The sequence below is a fragment of the Gopherus flavomarginatus genome, chromosome 1 (genome assembly GCF_025201925.1).
Source record: "Gopherus flavomarginatus isolate rGopFla2 chromosome 1, rGopFla2.mat.asm, whole genome shotgun sequence".
In the NCBI taxonomy this organism is placed as follows: Eukaryota; Metazoa; Chordata; order Testudines; family Testudinidae; genus Gopherus; species Gopherus flavomarginatus.
Genome location: NC_066617.1, coordinates 4,107,046 through 4,119,287, shown reverse-complemented (window position 1 = coordinate 4,119,287; position 12,242 = coordinate 4,107,046). Strand labels below are relative to the sequence as shown.

The following is a 12,242-nucleotide window of genomic DNA, read 5'->3' as shown; positions in this document are numbered from 1 at the left end:
AAAATCCTATTACTACACCCCCACCAGCTGTCATGACCTTCCCAGGAGCAATTATCAGCTCTTTCCATCAGCAAAGCAGAGTGGGATCCTCAGGAGCAGCTGACATTGGAGGAGGTAACGAGGGCACTCGTGGTGATAGAGGCTTAGAATGTTATGGGATATTATATGGTTACGGGAGTGCCTGTGGTTATGGGAGGTTATACGATTATGGGGACCCATACAGTAAGGAGGGGCTCTATGATTACTAGGGCCCATATGATTTTGGAGGATAATATGGACCCAGGAGTCCACATGGTGTTGAGAGAATATCAGAGTTGGGGGAATGGTGATGGGGCCATTGGTACCTTAATGGAAACTGTGTGTAGGCTAAACCCAGCAGGCATATCCATGGGAAAAGGATGAAGCAGGAAATGAATGGCATCATACAGATTCATGTCTGAGTGCGTAGGCCTGACTTTGAGACATGTTGAGTTCACCAAACTCTCTTGCATTTAATCAGCACCTTTGCAAACATTCCTCATGTTTCCCTTGTTAAACTTGGTGGGTTTCCTCTATTGCCTTCCTGGCTATGGGCTTCCTCTATTATCAACCAACGGGCCTGATTCTCAACTACACAATGGGTCTTACACCTCTCTGTAAAGTGCAAATGGAGCAGGGGACATAAGGTGGATGTTACCTACATCTACATTGACTTCAATGCCTCTTTCCCAGGACAGACCAGTGTGAAAATACTTCAGTGTTGTTGAGACTCTCCCATCCATGAATATGGACCATTTCTTTCTGCCTTTTAACTTTTGAACACCAGCTACATAGACTTATAGACTCATAGGTCAGAAGGGACCAATATGATCATCTAGTCTGACCTCCTGCACAAGGCAGGCCACAGAACCCTACCCATCCACTTTTATAACAACCCCTAACCCAGGACTGAGTTATTGAAATCCTCAAAATTGATTTGAAGACCTCAAGCTGCAGAGAATCCACCAGCAAGCGACCCATGCCCCAAGCTGCAGGGGAAGGCAAAAAACCTCCAGGGCCCCTTCCAATCCGCCCTGGAGGAAAATTCTCTCCCGACCCCAAATATGGCGATCAGCTAAACCCTGAGCATGTGGGCAAGGCTCACCAGCCAGCACCCAAGAAGGAATTCTCTGCAGTAACTCAGTTCCCATCCCATCCAACATCTCCCCGCAGACCACTGAGCAGACCCATCTGGTGATAATCCAAGATTAATTGTCCAAATTAAACTATCCTACCATAACATCCCCTCCATATATTTATCAAGCTTAGTCTTAAAGCCAGAAAAGTCTTTTGCCCCCACTACTTCCCTCGGAAGGCTGTTCCAGAACTTCACTCCCCTAATGGTTAGAAACCTTCATCTAATTTCAAGTCTGAACTTCCTTATATCCAGTTTGTACCCATTCGTCCTCGTGCCTACATTAGTACTAAACTTAAATAACTCCTCTCCCTCCCTAACGTTGACCCCCTTGATATATTTATATAGAGCAAGCATATCGCCCTGCAGCCTTCTTTTGGCCAGGCTAAACAAGCCAAGCTCTTTGAGTCTCCTTTCATAAGGCAGGTTTTCCATTCCTCAGGTCATCCTAGTAGCCCGTCTCTGAACCTGTTCCAGTTTGAATTCATCCTTCTTGAACATGGGACACCAGAACTGCACACAATATTCCAGATGGGGTCTCACCAGCGCCTTATATAACGGTACTAACACCTCCTTATCCTTGCTGGAAATACCTCGCCTGATGCATCCTAAAATCGCATTTGCTTTTTTAACAGCCGTATCTCATTGGCGGCTCATAGTCATCCTGTTATCAACTAATACTCCAAGGTCCTTCTCCTCCTCTGTCACTTCCAACTGATTCGCCCCCAACATATATCTAAAATTCTTATTATTAATGGAGAAGGTTTTTGAACTTCTGCTTTTATTACAGTTAGCTTTAGTTGAGTTTGACCAGGGTGAAACAAGTAATTAAAAATGGTGGCAGACAGACTTGAGTGTCAAACTCTACAACTGCAATAAAAAAGTAAGAGAACTGTGTGAGAAATGCTTCACTTTGGAGCTGGGGGTAGGATACGGTTCTTCCTGATCCCATGAAAATATAGTCCTGATACTCCACTTTCTTTGTTCATTCTTAATTTTGACAATTTTCCATTCCCTTTTACATAAAATTAAAATATTTACCACATCATACTATGGGCCTTCTGGTTTAATTGCTGTTTCATTCATTATTTTTAAATATCACCAAAGGCTTCTGCATTTTTTTTACCAGTTTTGGATACCTTCTATGTTGGAGCACAACTCAGGAAAGCTTGTGGCCTGTTATAAAAAAAACTTTGATTACAAACAGCTCCCACTAGTTCAGTAGGTGTTTTGAAAGCTCAACACTTCATAAAAAGGGGCCTGCAGCCTCTCATACCAGACATATAAAATCAACGGTTTCTTTTGAAATAGATTGGTTTAGCTGTGTCTAGAAGCACAATACTTGGAATTTAGCCCATGTCCAATTCTGTTAAATCTGGAGTCTTGCATGAAATGCTTTCACTGGAATTGAAAGGATCAGAGTTGCTAGGTCTTCCAATTCAAAAATGGGAAAAGAACTAAGCAGATCTCTTAGAGTGGAAGCTTGGTGATTTCAGGCATTTGTTCTGTATGAAGCTTGTAATCTGGCAGTGAAAAGCTCATTGCTTAATTGCAAAAGGTTCTTTCTTCAGCAGTTCCGGTCTTGAATGTTGCAGCTTGAAATTCGTTATTGACCGTTACGAAGTTTATCTTAATATCCAACCTAAACCTTCCTTCCTGCAATTTAAGCTTTTTAATTCTTCTCCTGTCCTCAGAAGTTAGGGGAAACCATTTTTCTCCTTCCTCCTTCTAACAACCTTTAATATATTTGAAAAATATCATGTCCCCTATCAGTCTTCTCTTCAGAATAAACAAACCAGTTTTTTTCAATCTTCCCTAATAGGTCATGTTTTCTAGACCTTTAATCATTTTCGTTGGTCTTCTCTGGACTTCTCTGGACTCCAATTTCTCCACATTTTTCCTGAAATGTGGCACCTAGAATGGGATGCTGCATTCCAGCTGAGGCATAACCTGCTCAGAGTAGAACAGAAGAATTACTTCTTGTGTCTTGCACTCCTGCTGTTGGTACCTTTTGTCCTGTATGGCCATACCAAAGGAGAGGGGTCTGGTAGGGTCTCCCTTTGAAGCTTGTTCCAATACTCAACTATCTTTATAGCTAGCAGGTTTGTCCTAATATCTCACCTAAATCTCCCTTGCTGCAAATTAAGCTTGTATTGTCCGGGAGAGGGCTGAGCAGTACAGGACATCCATTTCTGGGGGAAATAGAAGACTGGGTCTGTGCTGGTGTCACCCTGCAGTATGAACAAGGCTGGGAAGAGCTGAGCTGTGCCTGGATGCAGATCACACACGCACCAAGCTGAAAGTGGCTGACGTGCTGGAGCCTGTTGGAGAGCAGCCCAGGACTGGAGGCTGCAGAAGCAGAGCAATGTGCAGGGCACCCCAGGTTAGAGACCGGGTGACATAGCTACTCACTAGTCTAGACTGTGCCCTGGGTCTGTCACACTCTCATGTCTTTGTCCTGTTCAGGTACCATTACAATAGGAGAGGCCCAGGGGCTTTCTGACTCAGCGATTACCCCCGTTCCACGCAGGCTTTCCACCTCCTCCAGAACTTGATGCTGCATTTCTCCTCCAGCCGGGGATGCTCTGCTAGGAGCAGGGCGGGGCCCTGAGGTTTGCCTGGAGTCTGCAGTCTTGGCAGTTAAGCCTGGCGAGGAAAATCCTGTTTGTGGTGCCTGGAAAGGGCCGGCGTATCCTGCTTTGGGGGTGGATCTAAACCCGCCCTGAACTCAGGGCTTTCCAGGGGATTCTCTGCCCTGCTGTCCCTGACCAAATCCATTAAAGTGAAACAGAAGGTTTCAACAAGTCCAATTTACTGCCATCTCCCTTGGAGGGTAAGTTTTACTCTATTGATATGCACAGTTTGCACCGTTCCTCTGCTGCTGGGCTTCCTTACATCAGATGTGACAACCTTCACCCCTTCAATCTCCTTCCAATGTCCCTCCTATAATCCTGCCTTTTGTTTTCCCTCACTGTCTGCTCTGAGACAAAGCAACCGTTACTGTGGAATGCTGTGTGAGACAGAGAGGCGGGGGTAGGAGGAGGTCTGCTGCTGTCTGAACTTACAAGACAGCATGTGACATGCTCTCAGCCCCCTAAAAGCCCACTCTCTCTCCCCCCAAATACACACAACACACTTCCAGTCACACTGCACCCCACCCCATCCCAATTTGAAAAGCACGTTGCAGCCACTTGCCAGCTGGGATAGCTGCCCATAATGCACTGCTCTCTGTGGCCATTGCAAGAGCTGCTAATGTGGCCACGCCAGTGCGCTGGCAACTGCCAGTGTGGACAGACTGCAGCGCTTTCCCTACTGCGCTCTCCGAAGGCTAGTTTAACTCACAGAGCTCTACATCTGCAAGTGTAGCCATGCCCTTAGTTTTTTCCTAATATCTAACTTAAGCCTCCCTTAATGCAGATTAAGCCCACTTCTTCTTGTCCTAACTTCAGTGGACATGGAGAACAATCGATCCCCATCTTCTTTATAACAGCCTGTAACAGATGTGAAGACTGTTCTCAGGTCCCCCCTCAGTCTTCTTTTTTCTAACCCATGTCCCTAACAGGGAGCTGTCTCTTTAAGAGCTCTCTGGTGTGGATAGGAGTGAGTTGTGTCTGGGTCGGTGTTGCTATGCAGATTTTGCACTCCCCATCCAGAAGCTTCTGGAATTGGTTGCGGTCGTTTAGGGGCTGCTCCAATCGGTTCCCTGGTGCTGGGATCAGACCCCATGAGGGCAGCAGTCAGGGCAGCTGCTTTGTGCCAGGCCTGTGCTCTGTGCGGCAGGGAGAAGCTGGGCTACAGAAACAGGAAGCAGGCTGTTTGCCCGAACTCTGAAGCACTCACTGAACTCCATATTACCAGTCTTCTATAAAATCCCCTGGAGGTACCATGGCTTGATAGTGCAGGAACAGTAGAGAAAAAGTTACATTTCCCACTATATTTTTCTTCAACATTTTTGTGGCTCTCCATTCCCAGAAGATGAACATTTTACACTAATCAATTTTCTGATTTGACAACTCAAAAGGAAAAATGTATCCAGACCATCCTGACTGTTTAAGGACATGATACAATACTCAGGAGGGGAGGGGAGATTTAGCCATCTGGCTATGGGTTTTGTGTAAAAGCAATACAGCTCTACTCTTCAATACCTGACTGTACCCTGGACCTCTGCTTGGAACGGAAGAACATAGACATTGCTGAAGAAGATCAAACCTCTCTCCCACGGTAGTCTGTACCAGATGCTTCACAGGGAGGTACAAGAAACCCAGCAGGACAGTTTTTCTGGGATCACCTGCCCATAGAGGAACTTCTATTATATTCCCTGTCAATCAGATCTGTTTCCAGTATTGGATGATACCCTGAAGCACAAGAGTTTATACCCTTGCCAAACTTGAAGAAATGCAGTAAATCGATCTGTCTACTTTTGCTCCAGAGTGCTGCAAGCACCATTCGGTGCGTGTCACCAACAGACATGTGTCAACTCCTCAATCCCCTTTGAGATGCACCAGGATCAATAACAAATTTAAACTGCAGCATTAAAGACCTAAACAGCAGAGGAATAAACCATTTGCCATTAAGCAATGAGCCTTTCTCCACCAGATCACAAGCTTCATTGAAAACAAATGCCTGAATATCGCCAAGGTACCTCTCTAAAATATCTACTTTGTTCTTTTTTCTTTTCTTTTCTTCTAAATTGGAAGGCCTGGGAACTCTGAGCCTTTGAATTCCAGTGAGAGCATCTCATGGAAGACTGAAGACTTAACAGAATGGGGGCTGGGATAAATCAACAACTACTCCAATGATCTTGCTTGTGGAAGCAGCTAAGCCAACCTCTATCCATTGATTTTAGCTGCCTGATAAGAGAGGCTACAGGCCCATTTTTCTAAAGTACTGAGTACTGAGGACTCCCTGTGAGCCAGGCCTCTGTTACGCCAGCTCCAATCAAGAGAGGGGAATTGGGGCTGGCTGAGTAAACCCAGCCTGAGTGGCAAACAGGGAACAACTGAGAGCCTCCTTAGCCAGGGGCTACATAATGGCTGGCAGGAAGGAAGCCAGGGAAGTAAGACAAAGGAAGGATCCAAAGAATAGAGGGAGTGAGAGCTCTTCACTGCTGGCCTCAGGAACTAGCAGTCCCTGTAAGACTGAAGCTGTTTGTAGCTACCAGGTGGAGGAAATAAAGAACATGGGTGATTGCACCAACACAGAGGTCTCTGGCTGGTTTGTGGAAGCTGCACCCTGTTACACTCCCATTGAAGCAAACCGGAGCTGTTCGTGCTCAACATTTCTTGATAATAGGCCACAAGCTTTCCTGACTTGTGCACCACCACTGGGGGTATCCAAACCTGGAGGACACTTTGGCCAAGAGATGTGGAAGCCTCTGATGATATAATGAGATGATGAATGGAAGAGCAATTAAACCAGACAACCAATAATATGAGGTAGTATGTATTTGAATTTGAAATAAAGTGGAATAGAAAAATGTCCAGAAAAAAAGAAAAAAAAGGAAAAGGAAAAAGAAGCAGAGAACCAAGACAATATTTCCATGGTTTCACGAAGGGCTATATCCTATCTCCAGCTCCAGAGTGGTGTATTTCTCACACAGTTCTCTTTTTTATTGCAGTTGTAGAGTCAGACAATCAAGGCTGTTTGCCATTATTTTTAATTACTTGTCTCGCCCTGGTCAGTCTCAACTAAAACAAAACACAATAAAAGCAGAGGTTCAAAGAGCTTCTCCATAATTCAGCTTGTTAGAAAGTTAAAAAGCAGAAAGAAATGGTCCATATCCATGGATAGGAGATCACCTGGCCGAATTCTCATTGACATCAAATCCTTTTGACAGTGCTCTGGCACGGGAAAGAGGTGTTCAAGTCTAGTAGATGTAGGCAACATCCACCTTATGGCCCCTGCTTCATTTTCTCTTTACAGCGTGGTGTAAAATCCATTGTTTAATTGAGAATCAGGCCCACTGAGTTTATAACAGAGGAAGCCCATAGCTAGGAAGGCATTCGAGGATACCCATATAGGGTAACATGGCAAACATGAGGAATGTTTGCAGAGGTGGTGATGAAATGCAGCTCTCTCGTTATTTCACACTGAGTTCAGTGGACTCTACACTTCTCAAAGCCAGGCCTGTGCGCTCAGACATGAAGCTGTATCTTGCTGTTCATTTCCTGCTTCTTTCTGTTCCCATGGATATGCCTGCTGGGTTTAGCATGGCCCACAGTTTCTATTAAAGTACCGATGACCCCATCAGAATCCCCCCTAACCTTGTTTTCCCCCACAACCATATGGCCCCTTTAACCATAGAGCCCATCCTACCCATATTGGCCCCCATAACCTTATAATCTCCCATAATCACTGGGTCATCAGTTACAGTGTAATCCTCCATAACTTGGTAAGCCTTTATCACCAGCTCCAATGTCAGTGGCACCCCAGGATCCCACTCCGCTTTCCTGAGGGAAAGACTGACAAGTGCTCCTGGGAAGGTCATGGCAGCTGGTGGGGGTTGGATCAGCACTGTGGAGTCAAGGCCCTGCCTTACGTCTGGCTTGTTGCAGCTGTTGTGCATGCTTGGTGGAATGTCGCACCACACACTTGTGAAGCAAGACATTTTTCTGCCATGGACATAAACCTAAAGCGCACAGCAGGTAAGACAGGAAACAGAAGGTACATGGTGGCCACTTTTCTTTCCTTTATGTAAACCTGGTCACTTAAAAACTCACACAGACACTTACTGTGAACCATGTCATGGGTCTTTTTGAAACCAAATTAAAATGTACATTCTTAAAATGAAAATCTGGCAAGTCTTTACAGGAAAAGGCTATTTGCTAAAGCACGTAATGTTAGGAGGAATTCCACCTGGGTACTCAGGGCCTGCAGAATGCTGTCAGCCAATGTAAGGGCTGGATTATCCTATCACACCAGGGCTTTGGAAGGTGCAACTTGAAAAGTTCCTGGTACTGCTGGCTCCACAGGGAGGAATTTTGTCCAGTGCAATTTTTAAAAAAGGACAAAGAAACAAAGAGAACCAGAAGACTGATATTATGATGCAGCAGAGTTTTTAATGCAAATGAAATCGGCAGTACACAGTTACAGGAAGAAATACTACAGAGCAGAAAGAATGTATTTCCAGTGTTTCAGGAGAACCGCAGGGTCAGTGTAAACAGCCTGCCTGTAATTCAGAATGAGTACACAAGAGAAAAAGAGAATCAGCACACGGGTGGGAAAGCCTCGGCAGAAAGAGTCCTAAAGCGTAACATTAGAAATGCAGCACGGCTGTCAGCCCAAGGTGCTGAGCACACACAGCTCCCACTGAGTTCAACTGGAGCCCTGTTTGCCCAGCACTTCTGAAAGCCATGCCCAAAAGATCAGGGGTGAATCTGTATCTTGCTGTTCATTTCCCGATTCTTCCTTCTTCCACGAATATTCCTGGCAGGTTTAACATGGCCCATAGCTTCCACTGAGGTACCTATGGCAAGACACCCCAGAACCACATAATCCACCATAACCATAAAGGCCTGGGTAACTGCAGTGTCCCCCATAGCCCAACAATCCTTCATAACCATAAGGGCCTGGGTAACCATAGTATCCCCCATGGCCCAATAATCCCCTGTAACCGTAAAGGCCCCCGTAACCACCTAATCTCCCTAGACCATACAATCCTCCGTAATGGCCTCCATAGCCGTACAATCCCCCCAAACCGAATGAGCCTCCGAAACCAGCTCCGACCGCAGGTGCTCCTACAGCGGCCACTTCACTCTGCTGAGGGAAATTGCTGAGAATTGGTCCGGGGATGGTCACAACAACCGGTGAGGGTCTGATCACCACTTCGGAGTCAGGGCACTGCCTAACGCATGGCTCATTGGAGCTGCCAGTAACTGGACTAGGCCGGGCCACCCCGCATTCTGGATAGCACAGGCTGGAGAAAGTCATCTTTCTTGGATGGAGGTAAACCTGCAACACACAACAGGGACTAGAGTAAAGAGAAGGGGTACAAGTGCTGGTGGAAGAAAGGCTTCAAAGCTCGGTTACAACTGTAGTGAGCTCTGCATAGGGACTAAGACAGAGAGGAGAAGCAGACTTAGTCTCTTTGTGTGTGGTCATGTATTTGTTCCTATTTCTCTTTCTATGCCTCTTGTCCACTTGCGGTAAATGTCCCTCCCAACTGGCCACTTTGATCCCCTCTCAATGACTTTGTCTGAAAAACACCAACTAGAATAAGTGTAACTATTTCCATGATGGACACCTGTGATTCTGGGACCATTTTAGACATTTCTTAAAGATAACATGTCTGGGACCATGGTAATCACTTCTTTTCGTTTGACGATTTAACCTCTGCATGCAAAGCAGTTGAGTCTGCTACCACACTGTGACTCTTTGATTTTCCAAACCTTGGGAGTCACCAAAACTTGCTCATGAATAAACAGAAACTGTACTTTTCTCCACACAAATCACTAAAGACAAACTCCTCAGCTGGGGAAAAATGGTTTCAGGTCCACTGACTTCCATGGAGCGACATAAAATTACACCATCTGAGGGGAAGCACCTTCAATGGTTATTTCTGCTCAGGAGAACATAGGAATTGCTCGACTGGAGCACACCACTTGTCAGCTTCATCCATTCTCGTGTCTCCAATAGTGAGGAGTAACAGCTACTTCAGAATAAAATAGATGAGCACTGAAATGGCTCTTTTTGGACTAACCTGGAAAAGTTTCTTTCTAATCCATCTAACTGAAAAGTTATAAAGGGACTTTCTAAAGTTTAAAAGCCTCAATTCTTTTTCCAGTTAATAGGAAATATGTTTCCCAATTGTATATGTTGTTCTTAAAAGCTCTCCTTTAGCTTCAAATCATAAATCCAGCAGTGCCTACAACTGAATAATGACACACAATAGATAAAAATAAATAAATAAAATAAAAATAGTTGTATAATTAATAATAATAATACATATACATATAATATAGATATTATATATATAAAAACAAATATAATTAATAAATAAATAAAAATCACAGGCAGTACATGCAAGAGTCTACCTTAAATTAAAAAAAGGTCCTACTGTGAAATATCTGGGGTTAGAAAGAGATTGAGTGGAACTGGACTTACCCTGTTCACCAAGGAGATGAAGTCTGAAGAAGTGTTTAGAAGAGTGCTGAGTTGAGAACACTTTTATACAGTTCCTAGGGCTCCCTGGAGGATCTGAGATGCTGTTTGTAGAGGAGGTCCTAATTAGTTACCAAACAATCTTGATTGCCTTTCTAAATCCTTCTTTGTATGGAACTGTTTTCCTCAGCGTTGGTGATTATTGGGCTAATCTCAGCATCAGAGGGCGTGACATGCACGTTGGACTCTTCATCTTTCATCTTAAAATTGCACTGGCCAACTGCATTCCTTGTGTCATTTTACTGACTTTATAGGTTCTGCAATGAGAATTAGTGTCAAGGTGATTCTGAGCAGCATCGGTAGAGCAAGTGGGTATCATGAAAGGAATCCAATGTGGTCCTTTCAGTGCATGTTGGTCATGGTTCAGGGACATGAGGCGGTTCACTCTAAACATGCTAGGAAGCAGGGAACCATTTTTCTCCATTCTAACCACTTACATTCTGAGCATTTGCGATCCAATTCCCTTTGAAATCAATAGGAATCATTCATTGCCTCCAATATGTTTCCTGTCAAGACTTTAAGACTGAACTTCACCCTTTGGCAGGGGGATAGTTCTATGAACAATGTTAGTCCCATTTTAAACTTTCAAACTTGGTCTTAGCAGGGACTTAAGTGGACTTTGTGATGGCCGTCTGGCCAGGGGTGAATCTTACCTATGGTGAATAAAATGTGACCTAACACTCGACCTCCACTTGGGTCACCAGTGCTATTTCAAAAGGCTTCCTAGAGCAGATTTGCTCATGGGTCAATGGGAGGGATGGCGAAGAGTGAAAGGAAGCAGTGCTCTTTTTCAGAAAGGCTTTGAGTTGTCTTGGAACCTCTACTCTACTAGAAACCATCTTTCCATTCATGAGCAGCCACGAAACTGAAGTCTTGTAAGACAATGCAGCTGACTGAGCCCACCAGGAAACCCAGGAGAGAGGAAAATGACACATCTTGGTGAAGGAGGAGATGGCTGTGGGATGAGATTTGACATAAAGTCTGACCAGCCAAAGGGCATGTTGCAGAAAACATTCCTGCCTGAACCAGAATGTTGTTTCACATGTAAAAAATATCCCCACGAGTGGGTTCCATATCCAAGGAAGAGGGCAGAAGTGTTTTGCTTTGATTTTAAGGCCCTCAGCAACCGAGCTGATTTACATCAAGAGAGCACCTTCATTTTCCAATTTAAAAAAATCCATCAAAAAGCCAATGAGCCCCCAAAACCAGCTCTGACCACAGTGGCTCCTATGGTCCCACTTGGCTCTCCAGAGGGAAATTTGGAGAATTGGTCCTGAGAGGGTCACAGGAACCAGTGAGGGTCCGATCACCACTTCAGCATCAGAGCACTGCCTGACTGTCAATTCCTTGAAGCTGCTAGCAACTGGACTGGGCCAGTCTATTCCACACAGTTTTCAAGAAATACCAAATTCAAAACTACATTTGAATGAAAATGAAATAGCCCCAAGTTGTGTGGCCTTAAATCATGACCTGATTAAGGGAATGACATGAGAGACCTTGGCCTCCATTTTGTATAAAGTGACTGTATGACTCAGTGCAGAGGCATCTAATCCCCACAACAATGTATTGACTACAACCCTTTGCATGTGTGAAACACCAGCGAGTGTTCGTGAAGGACTTTGAAATCTTGAGTTGTGAGGATACTGAAGAACTTCCAGCCTTAACATCCTTACTCTGTCTGTTTGATGGGCCTAGAAAAAGAGGCAGGTTGAGGTGAAGGGCACCTGGGGTCAGTTGCAGAAACAGAAATACGACCCAATACTTCTGACACATCCTGGCACAGACTGAAATCTAGGTTGATCCCTGTTACACTGTGTTACAAGACAAGGTTAGTAATATGTATGGTTGAAAAATGTTTGCATCCTTGAATCTCAGCATCAACAACAAAAAACTGGCTAATGTGATCCACTTTAACTGTGGTTTTTTTATA

The 12,242-nt window shown here is 44.6% G+C and overlaps 1 protein-coding gene across 1 annotated transcript; it reads right to left on the bottom strand.

Moving 5' to 3' along the window:
* Positions 1–8,587: 8,587 nt before the first annotated feature.
* LOC127032785 (claw keratin-like) lies at positions 8,588–9,098 on the bottom strand. The gene has a single exon (XM_050920379.1). It carries the CDS (start codon positions 9,080–9,082, stop codon positions 8,588–8,590), a length of 495 nt encoding a protein of 164 aa, XP_050776336.1. The 5' UTR covers positions 9,083–9,098.
* Between the last annotated feature and the right edge of the window lie 3,144 nt (positions 9,099–12,242).

What these genes read in the sequence shown, in the direction of transcription:
- LOC127032785 (XM_050920379.1), bottom strand. Translation starts at nt 9,082, where the DNA reads ATGACTTTCTCCAGCCTGTGCTATCCAGAATGCGGGGTGGCCCGGCCT.